Source organism: Electrona antarctica, assembly GCF_951216825.1.
Source record: "Electrona antarctica genome assembly, chromosome: 10".
NCBI lineage: Eukaryota > Metazoa > Chordata > Actinopteri > Myctophiformes > Myctophidae > Electrona > Electrona antarctica.
The window spans coordinates 25,287,551-25,304,748 of NC_136791.1; the positions used below are offsets into that span (position 1 = coordinate 25,287,551).

Consider the following 17,198-nt stretch of genomic DNA (forward strand, 5'->3'; position numbering starts at 1 on the left):
TTCTTCTATCTTGGTCCCGCTTTATCGCTGCTTGCAGCTATATTAATTTACTTGTATTGATCCAATGATCCGATGAACAATTTAATATAGGTCTAGTTTTTCCACCGATTTTGGAGCTCTGGCTCATGGACTAAGAACCAAAAAGAACTGAACCGGTTCCCATTGGAAACCAACCGGTGGAAAGGGGGTCCTCGTGTGTGTGCTGGGCTCCGCTCTTCAGGCTACAAGCAGCAGCCAGCACTGCATACAGCAGCAGCAGTCAAGCTTGAGCACCACGGCGAGCGTTGCGACCGCTTCCGTCGGTAAACCAAAAAAAGCGGTTTGGTCGGTTTAAATACATTAAAACGGTTTACTAGTTGAAACCGGATTGTACCGGTTGAACCAAAAACCGTCACATGCTTATAGGCTATGCACATTTTACATTGATGCCATACACGTAATTGTATTTTTTCACATGACATTTGAGCCTTTTGTAGATGGAAAGGTAGGATACTCAGTTTTGGTTACTTTATAGGCTACACTCTTTACCAAGATATATGAATATGTCTGAGGAGAATGTAATGTCCCTATGCTGTGCTGTGGAAATCGCACTGTGGAAATCGCACAATCTCTCTCTCTCTCTGGACGCATCCTGATGTTGTTTCCACACACATTAAATACAGATGGTCACAGATATTTACATTTCATAGCACAATTCTGGCAGCAGCTCGTTATTAATTCATAATGTATGAATTCTTGTTTTTTTTTTTTAAACTTGGAAATAATATACACAATCAGTTTTACTGTCTTGTCTTTACGTCTTGTTAATATTAACCATTTTAAACTACTACTAGAGTTTCTATTAAGAACTTCTAAATGGAAAAACTAGTATACGGTAAGCAAGCATGCATTTATGGCTGCATTTATTATTCATTCAGTCCTTCATGCGGCTCAGCGGCTGTCAGTGTCTCTGCTCTTTATGCTTTGTGCTGACGGTGTTGAACTGAAATCAGTGACCCAGTAAACTCTGGGCGCGTTCGGAAATAGCGCACTGAGCGCACTGTGCAATGCAAACTAATAGGCGAGTGCGCTCCCGGTGCGCAATTCCGAACGCACCCTCTGTGTCCAGAGCAGAGGGGATCGACGGATACACCGAAATCTGTGACCTGTGGAATTCCGGGACTTTTGAATGGGATAGGCCGCCCTACACTGTCTGATTTCTATTAAACTAATGTGTCAGGACGGACAGGACAAAATTGTAGCCTGGCATGACCAGACTAACATTATCACTGCTTATCACTATTTTTAGTCCTGTGTTTGTCTGGTTTCCCAAATTCCCAGGCTTGCTGGACTAGTCATTTTGATTCCCCACAGAGTCTAGATTGAAAGAGTGACGATCCCTTTTGTGTGTTGCAATGTTCCTTTTATAATGGTGGTGATGATGATGATGATGATGATGATGGATTAATCATGAATGAGTGAACGAATGAATGAAATAAAATGCCATTCTCTTTAACCACAGGTGCGTCACGGAATTCGATAGAGTAGCAATGTTGGTGAAACACCAGGAAGTAACCGTTTGGGGGTGGTAACCTCCTTTATAGCTCTTTGGTGGTACTGGTAACGCGTGATCAAGTCAAAATAATGACCAGCGACTGACTGGTCATTATTTTATTGACACCACAGATTGTTAGCCAGTCCGACACTCAAGTGACTCCGCCTGAACTTTCATTTCGTTTCCTAAATTCAAGTAGGCCTACTTATATTAGTTGCAACTTGTTGAGCTGACATCTGCGGTTAAGGTAGGACATCATCGAGTCTCTCATATAAGTTAAAGTCCGTAGAACTAACATAAACAATAATGTTGTAAAATTTAAACAATAGCTTCAGACAACACACCAACATCGAACAAGTCAAAGACTTGTAGCTTATTGGTGTTTGCATAGTAGTAGTATTTCAATGTAATGTTACTGGAGTTGGATTGTAATAATTAGAACAAAATAGTTTTATAATCCAGTGGTTTTCAAACTTTTTCATGTCAAGGGCCCCTCATTAATATGTATTTGGTTGAAAAGATGCTGTGCCAGGGGACCCCCACAGGGGAATATTCGTGTTATTTTTGTATTGTTTTTATTTTCAATATTTTTCATTTATTTTCAAGATTTAAAAAAATATATTACTCAAAATTGAATAATCTAATGATATTAAAAATAAATTATTATTATTATTATTATATGGAGATCCCATTTTTAAATATATGTTTATTGTTAGCAGGTTTCAACAATTTAAGTTTAGTTTGAACATACCATTTTTTTCCCATTTTCTCCCCCCACAGTTATCGTCATCATTAAAACAATATAAAAACAACAACAGTAATAATTGAGTACAGGATGTCATCAATATTGGCCAGAAACTCTACATCTGATCTGACCTCAAACCCTTAGATCTCCACATGGAGCTGACCTGTTCTAAACTTCTGACATTCCATATGTTGATCCTTCCCCATCCATCCTTCCTCTTCGATGTCTCCCTTTTGACTGATACCTGTCCATTTAAACTGTAGACGGTCACAGGCCTGCCCCAAAGTTATTAGTGCAGCTACGCCCAGCAGCCGGCGAAAACTAGAATTCTCAACAGGCCCGAGAATTAAGGCCCGGCCCTACCTGGGCACTCATCAAACCCTGTACACTCAAGACACTGCCCCCGCTGACATCCTTAGATCTCCATATATGGAGCTGACCTGTTCTGACATTCCATATGTTGATCTGACCTCATCAAACCCTGTACACTCATACATAGTGTAATATGCATAGTACATTTGCATGAAATATGTGCTTGTCTTTCAATCCCCTCTTACACACACACACACACAGCATGTCTTCCGTCAAGGTTGAGTGTGTGGTGAAGGAGAGCTGTGAGGTAGGGGAGGGGCCAGTGTGGGAGGAATCCGACCAATCGCTGCTCTTTGTGGACATCACAAAGAAGAAGATCCACCGCTGGAACTCTGCAGCCAATAGCATCCGGTCCATGGACACAGGTCAGCCAATCAGAAGCTATTCACAAAAGTAGCGACTGCTCTTATTTTTGTGTTTTATTATTCTTAATTTACGTTATTATTCTTTATCATCTGCTGTGTAGTTTTAGGGAGCCCGCAAATAGGCTCTATGGCTATGCGCACATGAATAACTCTTCTCCCTTCCCTGCTTCCTTCACAGGTGTTATCGACGATACTATTAATGAAGTCTCTGTTCTATTTGGTGTACAGTGGTTCTCAACCTTTTTAATTTCAAGGACCCCCTAACTCTGAGAGTGTACAAATGGACCCGTGACCGTCCATTTGGTTCCATTTGTACACTCAGAGTTTCACACCCATTTGGAACCCACTCAAGGACACATTTGAGAGCCACTGGTGTAGCAGAGTGTTTCCAGTGAGCCAACATGCACAATATCAGCACCCGGACTCAGTTTGACCAGAATGGAACAGATCCTTCATTAGTATCATCATCGGTAACACAGTAGGGAGGGCGCCCGGAAGTAGGAAGAGTTATTCTGTGTGCATAGAGCAAGCCCCCAGAACGGCTCGCCAACGTTGAAGTCGTCAGCCCTACTGGTCAAAGGTGGCACTGCAGGCGGGCTTGTGCATTTAGCACAACTAACATTGAGCGCTCGTTTGCACTTCCGCAAGTAGAGCGTTCTTCCGGGTGCTTCAAAACGCCACTGAGCAACTTCCATTGAAATGAATAGCGGGGGGGGTGGGGCTGTCGCTCCCGGTCCGCCCTCTATCCTTTATAACTCACTAACTCAAAGAGTTATAAAGGCAGCATAACAGTTACAAAGGACAATATAAAGTAAATAAAGTTATAAAGGACAATAGAGCCTATTGTCTGTCTGTCTGTCTGTCTGTAATGTTTTGACACAGACACAGAAAACCCGTTGGCTCATTCAATTTCAACATGAGGGGACAATAAAGTGTCACTAATGTCACAAGATCCTCACTTTACACTGTCAATAAACCGACATATCTCTCTTGTCACTTTTATTTGCACCCTGTTATAATAAACTAAGGGCCTAAATCGTCTGAGCTGCTCCAGTACCTTCTTGTTCGCAGACATATCTCTCTCTCTCACTCGCCATCTTCCTCGTCAGGTGACATGGTGGGCTGTGTGTTGCCGCGGCGATCGGGTGGTTACGTGGCGGGGGTGGGGCGCCACTTCGTGGCAGTCGATTGGTTGGCTCAGAGTGTGATGTCATCATTGGCCGAGGTGGACCAGGACAAGCCCACCAACCGTTTCAACGATGGGAAGGTGGACCCCGTCGGTCGCCTGTTCGCAGGTACCTCTGCTACCATGGGCCTCGTTTAGCAGCGTAGCAGTGTTGATTTTGACAGGAACATTTGAATCTAGTTTAATTTAGTCCTACTAGTCTTTTGAATACACTGTCACAAGCCCTGAAAACATACCCCTGCTTTTATCATCAAATGTAATTTAAAAGGTATTTATTCTTTTGTTTTGTTTTACTCAATCCAAATGTCCTTTTATAATGTGTTTTCTTTGCCTACTGTTTAATTGTGAATTGCCCTGCAGTTGAAATTGTCTATACAAATAAACGTGCCTTGCCAATAGGTACGATGGCCACAGAGACGAGTCCTGCTGTTCTGGAGAAGAACCAGGGATCCTTGTTCTCCCTGACCTCTGACCTCAAAGTGGTCAAACACTTTGACCAGGTACACACCTCCTCTCCTCTTCTCTCCTCTCCTGAATCATGGTGATTATTATTATTATTAGTCAATTTATGACAAAAATGTAATTATTTTTCATTCAAAAGACTATGACTACAACTAAATAGAAATCAACACTGCCTGCCACCTTCTGTTTCAATGACGCTAGCACTGGCAAAGATATATTAATAAGTGGTCACTTATTTCGTGTTGTCTATAAACAGGTGGTTTATTGTTTACCTGTATCCTATAGTTTCAATGTACGTATTGTTTGTTGTTTCCATTGTATATTGTAGACGGATACTACTGTAGGGTCTTGTTCTTGGTTTACCTGGGTTCCAAGAGACACTACAGTAGACTGTCTCTGTGCATTATTGCAAGTCCCTCTGGAAAAGAGTGTCTGTTAAATTTGTCTTGTAAATTGCTGTGTTGTCGTGTTGCAAGGTATCCATTTCCAATGGGTTAGACTGGTCCCCAGACCACACAACATTCTATTACATCGACAGTCTGAGGTTCTCTGTGGATGCCTTCCACTACGACATACACACTGGAACTATAAGTAAGACACACACACACACACACACACACACACACACACACACACACCCCTTTCATTTTAAGGGGCTCTAGCCCCTCCTATATCATAGTGTCTGAGCAAATTGGCTTAGTGTCTATTTTTGTCCTACAAACAAAGCATTTTACGTCATAGTGTCTGAGCAAATTGGCATAGTGTCTATTTTACGTCATGATGATGTATGATGATAAGAGCGCCCCTCACTTCACACAGGTGTGATTTTTCAATGTAGTTATTTGGCAGACATTCATATGCAGGGAGACTTACAATCAGCACGGTAAATAATCATATGCAGTGCATAGAATGCTGTGTGTGTAGGATACCTGGTCAACCATGAACGTAGCATCTGGCTAAACAGCATGCTATCTAATCTGTACATTGAAACTGTAGGACGGCAGGTAAACAATGAGGCTAGTCTAAACAATATCTAAATAACAATCTTTGCATTGAAACTAACCATGATCTATAACCATGAACCTAGCATATGTCTTTAAAATAATGTTGGTGTAGCGTCAGTCCTGAACTGACACCACGGACTGGTTACTGAAAGCGAGATCTAGTTTAGACGTGTATATAATAAAAACCAAAAACTGATGACCAAATAAACGTTGACTTCGTTTGAATTCATTTATTTACCGTCACTCCAGCAGGTTAAACAATGAGATTATCAACAGCCTTTGTTCTCATGATACAGTCAACAAACTGTTGCCTCTTTCACTTCAGTAGCACTTGTGCCTTGTAAGCCACTCCCTCATATAGCCTAGACAAGGCCAACACCTTGGCCTTGACCGTGACGTCAATTATAGAAATAAAATGCATAGAAAAGAAATGGATAGAAAATAAATGGCTCTTACACACCAGCCCCTAATTGCTACTGGTAGGACAAAACAGAGCAATTCAAAGACAAAAAAATACAAAAGAGCCATAAATCAACCCAAAATAAAAAACCTTTAAGTATCCAATACCAGGGCAATATTCCATATTCATTATTGCCATAACAAAACTCAAAAGTTTAATCCGTACCCTCACATAAGGCAGATTTTAGTTAAGGGCCCTCCTCTTCAGTCCACTATTATTTTCTTCTCAGTCTCTTTAGATTGGAATCCTTTTCCAAATTAGACTTTGTTCCTTCATTTCCCTTTTGTCTGGCCTTTGAGCCTTTTCTTTCTCAGCCATTTTCCTTTCTTCCTCTTTCTTGAGGTCTTCCATCTTTCTTTTTTCTCCAGCGGCAGTTCTCTCTTGCCATCATGGTCGGATGTTGTTTCCTTTGGGTGATGCCTTTCTTTTACCACTCTATGCAGCCTTTTAGCAACAGCCGCTTCTGCAGTATCCTGCTGCCTTGCTTGCATCTCCTTAGACTCAGATTTGATCGCCACTGGGCTCTTCCTTTCCTTCTTCCTCTGGCCTTTTTCCACAGAGGAATAGAGCACTTCAACAGGTGGTACCTCATCTGCATCACTTTGATCCTTGACCTCACTGACAGTCACTGCCTTCCGTTTCCTTTTCTTCTTCCTTTTGGTGACAGTAGAGTCTGCTGCTGGTTCACCACCATCTTTTGTAGACTCTTGGTTTACCACTGTGCAATTAGCAGTAACTGTGGGGCCACTCCCACTATGCATGCCATTGGTTTGTAAAGGACCATTGATTACCCATCCCAGTAGGGTTCTGACAGCATAAGGTCCCTTTCCATGGCTGTTAATCACCTCCCTCGGTTCCATTAACTTTGAGGTATTGGTACCAATTAACAGGTCCACATTAGCTGCAATTCTAGGGATCTGGATATCTTGGAGGTAATGCCACTTATCCAGCTCCTCTTTACTGATCAGGTTAGCAGTAGACACAGGCATTTCCTTTTGGGTGAACACATCAGGAAGTTCGAAAAATAGCTTGCCGGTAAATTCAGATACTTCCAGGCCATTAACCATGCAGCTGGGTACCATCTTGCTATGACCCATGGTGCGCAAATGGACTTTGGTTCTTTGGCCTTCTGTGTTCAGTTTGTTCACCAGATGTTCTGAACAGAAAGTACCGGTGCTTCCTGGATCCAGAAAAGCATAGGTCTGGATGACCTTGCTGCCCTCTGAGCATCTCACTTGTACAGGCAAGATGGGAAGAATGCCGTTACTGTTGCCAGCCCCTGTATGTCCACAAGTAGTTATAATGCAATTCTCAGATTTTATAGTTTGCTGCTCATTGGTAGCTCCAAAACTCCCCATTTCATGTCTCTCCATATGCAGAACACTGGGATGTCTCTTGTTGCAGTGGGAGCAATTCATGCGGCTGCCACAAGTCTTGTTCAAGTGCCCTGGGCACAGGCATCCAAAACACAGGCCTTTCTCCCTTAGAAAGTCAAGCCTTTCTTGATGTGCCTTCTTCTTCAGTTGCGGACACTGCTCCAAAGCATGATCACGTTCACAATAAAGACAGGATGGGCGAGAGTCTGTTTCAGATTCATCAGAAAGTTCAACATGAGTTGCAAAACTGTTTCTATACAGTGATTTTGTTTGAGGTTGAGGTTTGGGTTTGATAATTGGTTTACCCAGAGGACTGTCCTGGATATCACCGAAAACAGGGTCGGAGGCAATTCTGACCTGCTGTTCGATAAATGTCACAATGTCTGGGAAACAAGCTCTTCGGTCATGTCTGTCAAGGATGTCACATGCCTTCCCTCTCCACTGGTCTCTGAGCTTGTATGGGAGTTTCTGTATGAGGGCCTTCATGTTAGCAGGCATGTTAAGCTCCTCCAAGTACTGTAACTCCCCCATAGCATTTGCACACTCTCTCAAATAAAGTGCATAGGATTTGAGACCTTTAAGATCCTCCGTTTTGACATTGGGCCATGTCCTGATTTTTTCCATGTACGCTGCTGTTATTTTTAATGGGTGCCCAAAATGTTCCCTGAGAAGTGCTTTGGCAGAAGGATAACCCTCTTCAGGTGGCATATGAAGGCAACTGCGCACTAGGTCCCTTGGCTGCCCCCTAGTGAACTGCTCAAGATAGTACAAACAATCACCAAAATCACCAGTTTTAGCCTCCACACAGTGCTGAAAAGCCTTAATGAATGATTGGAACTTTAGTGGGTCACCATCAAAAAATGGAATTTCCCTGTGAGGCAAGTAGTGAGAGGTTTGGGTTTGAACCAGGAGTGATGTTATTTCATTTTGCCTCTGTAATATGTTGTACACATCCCCTGATACCTGGTTATGGACTTGAGATGGCAAAACTGGTTGAGGTAATTTTTGCCTTGCTTGTGTTTTGACAGGATCCAGAGTGGCTGTGTGCACTGATTGTTTATGATGCTTGTGATGTTGAGAAGTGACTGGGTTTTTCATTGATTGACGCTGTTGAGTTGAGGATTGCTGTGTGACGATAGGTTGGCTTTTTGGTTTAGCACCTTGTCTGAAATAGGACTCCATTCCATTTGACTTTTTGCTAGTGACACTGCTGCCAGCCTCCTGTAGGACTGCTATTTTGGCAGTAGAGGCTGCTATTTTGGCATTCAACTCCACTTGCTCTTTTTTCCTCCTTATAGCCTCGCCCTGTTCCTCCAAAGCATGTAGCTCTTTTAGTGCTGCAGCATGAGCCACAAGTGCGGCCTTATCCGCCTCTGCTTTGATGCGTGCAGATGAGGTTGAGGATCTTTTGCTGGACTTTGAAGCACTGCTTTTATGACCATCTGACACATTGGAAGTGACATTTGAAATACTGTCATGTGGCTCAACATCAACCACATCACTGTCACGGGCAGCAACAGAACTCTCAGTTTCAATGTTAATATCATCACCTTTATTGTCGCCTGTGGCAACAAAACCCTCACTCCCAGCATTTACATTTTCATCATCATCAACATCATCATTGTTATCATTATCATCATCATCACCTGGAACATAAAACCTCTCACCCATTTTCTTCATAAATTTATCAAAATTAAGCATTTTTGCATCATACCAGGTTTGTTGTCTTATGGCTTCATCAGCCGGAACAAGCCCCAACAGTTTTGTGTGAACACCAATTGTTTCATCATATAACACTTTGAAAATATGAAATGCATCTTTTGCCTCGTTTTCACGTGTCTCATCCCACAAGGCAGTAACATTTTCCCTCAGAGTTGTCAGCTTGCTCAATTTGGCCTTTCTTTAGGTGCTGCCACACGGTCAAAAGAGCTGCGCACGTTCTCGGCTGCGCGTAGCTTAAAGCTTGAGTTTTTAGACAGCTGGTGGATGGAAATTAAGCTCCACCTCCGCCGAATACTTGCGCGACGGCCAGATTCCCGGAAACGCTCTCCTCCGCTCAAGTCTTCCGCGGAGGTGGAGCTTAATTTCCATCCACCAGCTGTCTAAAAACTCAAGCTTTAAGCTGCGCGCAGCTTAAGAAGTGCGCAGCTTAAGAAAGTTTTGCGCTATGGTGTGGAGACGACTTTTCCCTGTGCAAGCTTTCAAGTTTCTCACACAAAGCCTTAGGAGTCATTTTGACCACCCGTTTTCCCATGGCCATTTCCCCAGACTCAAGTTCAATTTCAACTTCATTGTCATCACCAGCGCTCTTTAGCGCCTCCACTTGATCCATGTTAATTCGACCTTGTTTGTTGTTCAATAATGTACTTGTTGTTCAACTTGTTTTTAAGTGTCGGTGCTGTGCCGCTAAAGCATTTAGCCTACCACATGCACGTTGCTGAACGCCGTCAGCGTTGATGAGATGCGAATCATGCGATCCCGATCGCCGTGCGCCGCGGTCCGGTCCGGTCCAGTCCGCTGCTGTCAGCGGACAGCTGCGGCGGTCGTGGCTGCCGATGTCCCCGTAGCACCCCTGTAGCTTGGGTTGACACCGCGCTGCTGTGTCCGCCGTGGAAGATGATCCCGTCCCGTCCGCCTTCACAAACACACGCTGCTCTGCGGCCCGTGTGATGTGTCCTCCTCCTCCTTCCAAACGAGCCTCGCCGGTTCGACTTGCTTCCCAATGGCAAGCGGTCCGGAACCGAGGCAGTTTGTTGACCAAATGTAGCGTCAGTCCTGAACTGACACCACGGACTGGTTACGTCACTCCAGCAGGTTAAACAATGAGATTATCAACAGCCTTTGTTCTCATGATACAGTCAACAAACTGTTGCCTCTTTCACTTCAGTAGCACTTGTGCCTTGTAAGCCACTCCCTCATATAGCCTAGACAAGGCCAACACCTTGGCCTTGACCGTGACGTCAATTATAGAAATAAAATGCATAGAAAAGAAATGGATAGAAAATAAATGGCTCTTACAGTTGGTATCTAAATTACATTATTATAAATGTACCTTATTGGTCAAGAAAAAAACAAATCTATGAAACCAAACAATGAGAACGAGTGACCAAGATACACCTGCATAGTAGTAGCCATATCATGTCAGTTGGTAGCATCAATCGTGAGAGGATTCTTAACTCTCTTATTCAATACTACTAATTTGTGTGTTGGCTGTGCGTGTGCGTGCGTGCGTGTGTGTGTGCGTGCAGGTGAGCGCCGTGTGGTATACAAGCTTCAGGAGGATGAAGGCATCCCAGATGGAATGTCTGTGGACGTGAAGGGCAACCTGTGGGTGGCCTGCTACAACGGAGGACGGGTTCTGAACATTGACCCCAACACTGGTCAGTGTCCTGATCTATTTACTGAACATGACATGGCATGCCACATATACCGGTCCGGCATACGGCGTATTATGCAGACAGGCGATTGTCTGTGTGTCCGTGATGGACGAGTGTTCAATGGACTGCAGCCCAGCTATTGTTGTCGGGGGAGGCATTACATTCATTCCATTTCTTTGACGGCACACTTGGGCATTTCAGGCGGCACGCTAAAGTGCCGCGGCACACAGGTCGGAGAAACACTGCCATACGCCATGCCATATGTCATGCAATTATACTATGCCATGTCATGCCTTGCTTCCTTTCGTTATCTTACAATAAATGCACCACGTCTCTGCACGTGTGTATGTACGTATGTTCGTCTGTAACCACATAAATACACGGTTGTCCAGAATCACCACGCAAGGCTCTGGTCAGCCCCTGCCACTGCACCTAATGAGCCGTGCCCCCTCACCTGTGGAATTCCCAGCCTCTGTCTCGGCCAATTGATTTCCATGGCAACTCCACACCTGCCATTTGATAACCAGTCCACTTTTCACAATCAGTTTTCACTCTTTGCACACACGGGCAGACAGACAGATACAGAGATCTCATCATTCAGACGGTTAAAACGGGTGCTATGACAACATGTATTGCATACTACTGTCAATGTTCCTCCTAACGCACGTGCACGGCTTGGGAACGTCCCGCGCAGAACAAATCTGTGTAGCACACAGAGCGCACATTAACCACACCAGAGATCTATTTGTGTATTGTAATTGTAGTTGGGTTGCTTCTGTTGCGAGTGCGTTGGTCCAGCTGCCGCTGGACCAACGCACTCGCGAGTTATGATTTTCACCAACGCACTCGCTGCCGTTGGTCCAGCTGCCGCTGGACCAACGGCAGCTGGACCTACAGCAGGTTGCACCTGCTGTAGGCTACTAACAAAACAAACACATTGTGTCGCACATGGAAAGCGACTGAAAAAAGACCATGGATATAATTAAACACATGGTTCCCCTGGCTGTGCACAGCAGAGATAACGCACGTACTCCTCCAGGTACAAACTAAAAAACTGACTGAAGCTGAACATCCTCAATTCACATTGTATTTGTTGTGTTGACATATCGACAGACAATGAAGGAGAGATAATCTCATTTCTCACTGTAGTTCACCTTGATCACTACAATGCCAGTCTAGCCTATAAAAACCTATATTTATGTTATTCAATATATTACTTCTAAACCAAGACCTGTTGTTATAGTCTACAGTTTAACCAAGTGCTTCTCAGCCATTTTAATTTCAAGGACCCCCGGAAATTAAATTGATATAAATTAGCCTAGGCCATTTCATTATGATTTTCATCTTTGGACTGGGACCCTCTGATGAATTGAAAATGGTGGACCCTATTGTAAACAAGTGTAATGGTGTCGTCCATAGACAGTTTTTGTAGCCCTATAGAGTTGTGCTTGAAATGTACTGTAATTCTGCAAACTGTTAAATACTTCAATAAATCAAGCCCAATCTGTTAATTTAACTCGGAGTGTAGGCTAGTAAGGCTACAAATGGTAGGCCTATAAATGCTCACATCATATAGACATCATAATGCATGCATAATGTCTTGTATTAATCATAATGCCTGTCAGCCAGGGCTAACCTTTTTTAGGCATCTGTCAATCAGTATGTTAATGCATTGTTTTGTTGACTCATTTAGGCCTGTTGTTTATGTACACACCATTTTGTCAACATTTATTCCTCTACATGTGTTCAAATAACTATAATACTGAATAATAATGGATATGCTTTTTTATTGTTTATGTAACTGCCACTACATTTTATCAAAAGTAATGCAACTGTTATTCTATAGGTTTGAATAAGCCATAACATGACATGAGCGTAATGTACAAAGTGCGCTCATCATATAATTATGTTGCTCAGCAACATAATTGAGTGTTTGCTCAGACCGATGAGAAATTAGAGGGAACATTGACTACTGTAGGTTCCCAACTTGCATTGTTCCCAAGTAGGCCGGTGGTCGACGGGCACAGGTCTAGTAGTTCAACTCGTCCTAGGCCAGCATGTACATACTGTATGCTGCATTCTTGGATTTTTGTCAAAATCTTTGTCGCACCTCAGACGTTCGAACAACCTTACTCTATATTAGTGGTTCTCAAACATGTTGTCAATGTCAAGACCCACAAATTGATGTTTGATGATGATTTGTGTTCGTCTGATCAGCCAACGCAGGGAAGCTGGAAGTACCCTCAATAAAAACGCCGGGACAACGCTCCACACGTCCCAAACTCTTCTCCCTTCTGGCCCCAAAACTGTGGAATGCACTTCCCGTTGCAATCAGAACTGCAGCATCACTCCCGATCTTCCGCCGTAGTCTGAAAACCCACCTTTTCAGACTCCATCATGGCCCATAGCACTTACCCTACCCCCCTTAGACAGCACTTCTTAGACTTATATAGCATTTGAAACAGACTTATAGCATGTCATGTAGACAGCACAATAAGTGCATTGTATGTAGTCATAGCACTTCATAGTATATATGTACAGCATAGTATAGCATATATGTATAGTTTATATGTATAGTGTCATTATATAGATATGTTCTAGTTATAGTTTATATGTATAGTGTCATTATATAGATATGTTCTAGTCACGTTCTTAGCTTACGCATGTTTCGCGATAAATGCATTTTACATATGTGATGTATTCCCATGCTTTTTGTTCTTGCTTAATGTAAATCGCTCTGGATTAAGAGCGTCTGCTAAATGCCTAAATTGTAAATTGTAAATTGTCTCTCCAGGTGTGCGTCTCAGTACAGTCCTGCTTCCCGTAACGAAGACCACTTCCTGTTGCTTTGGGGGCGCGTCCTACAGTGACCTCTATGTGACCTCTGCCTCCCTGGGTCTCACCGCCGCCGAGAAAGGCCAACAACCCCAGGCTGGCTGTGTGTTTAAGGTGAGGTGTGTGTGTGTGTGTGTTTGTGTTGGGCAAGGGGGGCAAAATTCATTAGCCCCAGCTCTAAATAGCCAGCCCCCCATAGCACCCCCAGTTTCTGGAACCGTCGCTGCGTCTGCCTGGCTACATTCAGTGCATTGGCAGTGTTTTATGTCCTCCACAAGGCGTTCTTGTACCTCTGTTTATGTGGATAATATTTTCCACATAAACGATATGGTTTAATAAATAAATATTTCAAACATGTTACTGACATGACATGCGTGTGTTTTCTCTACAGGTGACAGGTTTGGGTGTTAACGGATTTCCTCCAAACTCATTCGCTGGTTAGCCCACAGGAGGCGGGGACCACAGCCTGCCAATCATTCCACAACCAGTAAATGGAGTACAATTTAGGCATTTAGCAGACGCTCTCATCCCGAGAATAAGAATAATAATTTAAACAATCACATACTGTACATATAACATACCAGATAAAAGCACATTATCTAAGTCAGTGGTTCCCAAACCTTCTCATGTCAAGGACCCCCAAAATAATACTCATTAGCCTACAGACCCCCCATTTGAAAATATAAGCCAAGGACCCCCATAAGAGAGGATTTGTATGGCTCTAGCAGTGATTTTCAACCATCGGTTTGACTTGGATTAGCCTACGGTCCCCTATTTAAAGGCGTTTCTATCTCTGGGCTCCCAATGTATATTGTAAAAGTTATTTTTGAGTGGTGTAAACCACTCCTACAACTGGCTTTTGTGTGCAGAAAAAAATGAGCATGGTTGCTATGTTCAAAATAATTTCTGACGTAATTAAATCACACCCGGGTGAACTGGATGACCGTAGCAACCATGGTCATTTTCTCTGCACAAAACAAGCCAGTTGTGAAATCACATCCAGGTGTGATTTCATTACGTCAGATCAGAGCTGATCAGGCTATATAATACCTTGCCTTATATAATACCTCACATCGGACAAAAACTCCAGCTGAATCAACTTCATGGTCACAAATCATCACATCAGAAGACGAGTCTACCTAGCCAAAGATCTTTAACGTCAGACATTACGTCAGACCACAGCTGATCATGCTATATAAAACCTTACACCACTCAGTTCACACGGGTGTGATTTTTAACTCTGAGAGTGTACAAATGGTTCCATTTGTAAATGGTGATATCTGATCAGAGCATAGTAATGTTTCTACTCTGAAAATGCTGTAATTTGTGATGTTTTGGGTTATTTAGTCAAATTAAACTGAACTGTTTATGTTTTTACCAAACTAAACTTTTATAATGAAAAAATAATTAAAAATGCACGATTTGCCACAACCTTTTTAATGTGTATTTTATTTAATTGCATTTCTTATAGTTGTCAGTGTCTGCATTGAAAAGCTGATGTGTCACCACGACTCACCAGCAGGGGTCAGCAGTGTTTTGTGTCTACATCAACATTGTGTTCACCATCAGTGAGGACGTGAATTGTGATTGGCCGGAATGAGATGATGTATGATGATGAGACACACAGGTGTGATTTTTATTTTTTCAGGGCTGGTACGGCTGACTTTTACCAATTTAGACATGAGGCCAATTCTAAAAATGCCTTCTAAATCCTTACCAGTTACGGTTTTGAAAAACTCATCAGCCAATCAAATCATCACATTCCATGCTACAAACACACAACGCTGTGCATAGCGCCCCTCAAAAATTACAAAAAAAAAACATACGTTGCTATTGTACATGGCAAAAACAAGCCAAACATGGGTTCCCGTCTTGAAAGGTATAGTTTCTTAATAACTAACTAATAACAATAATGTAATCATGTAAGCTGAGGCCCTGAACAGCATGACCAGTGTATGGAACTCCAACCACCCCCGTCAAGTCAAACTCAGCGGCTAACGGTACATACTATATGGCATGTTGGACCTGGAAGCTACACCAGAATGTTGCGTGCAGTACTTAACATTGGCACATAGGCACATTTTCATGTGCCAATTCTACGCAACGGTAGAGTCTGTTCTCCTATACGGCAGTGAGTGCTGGACCCTGAAGCCAACCCTGCAGAAGTCTCTAGACGGGTGCTACACCAGAATGCTGCGTGCGGCACTCAACATCAGTAAGAACACACATGTTACCAACACACCTCAGTATAATGGAATGCCAAGGGTGAGCCAGAAAATAGCAGCCAGGAGAATGAGACTAGCAGGACACTGCCAAAGACACCAAGAGCTGCCAGCCAGCAAAGTGGTGCTGTGGGAACCAACACATGGTCACGAGGACGTCCCACACTGGATGTATTCAAGAACGACGCAGGAGTGCAAAGCACCAACGAGCTGGCCAGATGTATAGAGATTAGAACCGGGATGACTGGAAGCAACGATGGAGGGCTCGTCTGAGGACGACCTAGAGAGATGCCCTACATGGGGCCCTGTTCCCATCAGGATAGCATTATGTTCCATCGTAGGATATAATAGTGGTGATTGCCTGACCAGTGTATGGTCAGCCCGTTGCAGGTGGACACAAACCATCCTAGAAAGATCACACTCGTGCAAAGTGAGCGCCGCCTTTTATGATGTATGTATGATGATGATGCATTGACCCACATGACATCACAGGGGGTGGAATAATAATGCATAGACACACAAACACACAAAGCCACACGTTGGAGCCACATGGAGCCACCAGTGGCCCTCGCTGGCTGTGGGAGTCAGGCTTTTCAGGCCTGTGGTGTATGCCATGCGGGTAGGATGGCTCATCTGACAAGATGACTTTCTTCCACGTCTCTGTAGTAGTCATTGCCTATGGTTTGCGCACCACTGAACTCTCAAAGTCTCCATGTGCGTGCCTCCGGCCCCATCACCTCCACCTTGGCGGCCACCTTTGGCCAATCCTGTGAGGCTGCGTGCACGCCGTGGCCCTGAGCTGGGTGGACAGGGCGGTTTCCGATCTCTCCGGCGGCATAAGGGTCAGAGTACAGACGCTGCTTCTGGGAGAACCTGGGGATGGGTTGATCCTCCATGTGTTCTCTGAAGGTCTGCCCTGTGTGAGGCTTCCATGCTAATTCCCATGCAGATATTTGCTTTGTGTATTCAGGTTTCCTCATTGTTGGAAGTCCGAGAAAATGGATTTGCTCTTAACTACTCTACGTCGCTGCCTAGCCGACCTGTTTCCTGAATGAACTCTCAGAATCTTACAGTTTTCTTTATATGCACCGCCACAGTGACGTATCATGACGTATGACACATACGTCATGGTCTACCTCCTGCGCGGAGGAGGACAACTCAGGAAGATGCAGAAACCAAGTAAAAGAATGACATACAACAACAATTAGCTTAATCCTCTATATTACAACCTCTTTATAACGTCTATATTACGTGGCTGCG

The 17,198-nt window shown here is 43.6% G+C and overlaps 1 protein-coding gene across 1 annotated transcript; it reads left to right on the forward strand.

The window, feature by feature from the left end:
• The first annotated feature begins 1,652 nt into the window (after positions 1–1,652).
• rgn (regucalcin) lies at positions 1,653–15,000 on the forward strand. The gene is made up of 8 exons (XM_079511689.1): positions 1,653–1,781; positions 2,853–3,016; positions 4,126–4,311; positions 4,602–4,702; positions 5,141–5,255; positions 10,753–10,884; positions 13,676–13,830; positions 14,108–15,000. The coding sequence occupies exons 2-8, from the start codon at positions 2,854–2,856 to the stop codon at positions 14,156–14,158; spliced, it is 903 nt and encodes a 300-aa protein (XP_079367815.1). The 5' UTR covers positions 1,653–1,781; position 2,853; the 3' UTR covers positions 14,159–15,000.
• Positions 15,001–17,198: the final 2,198 nt, after the last annotated feature.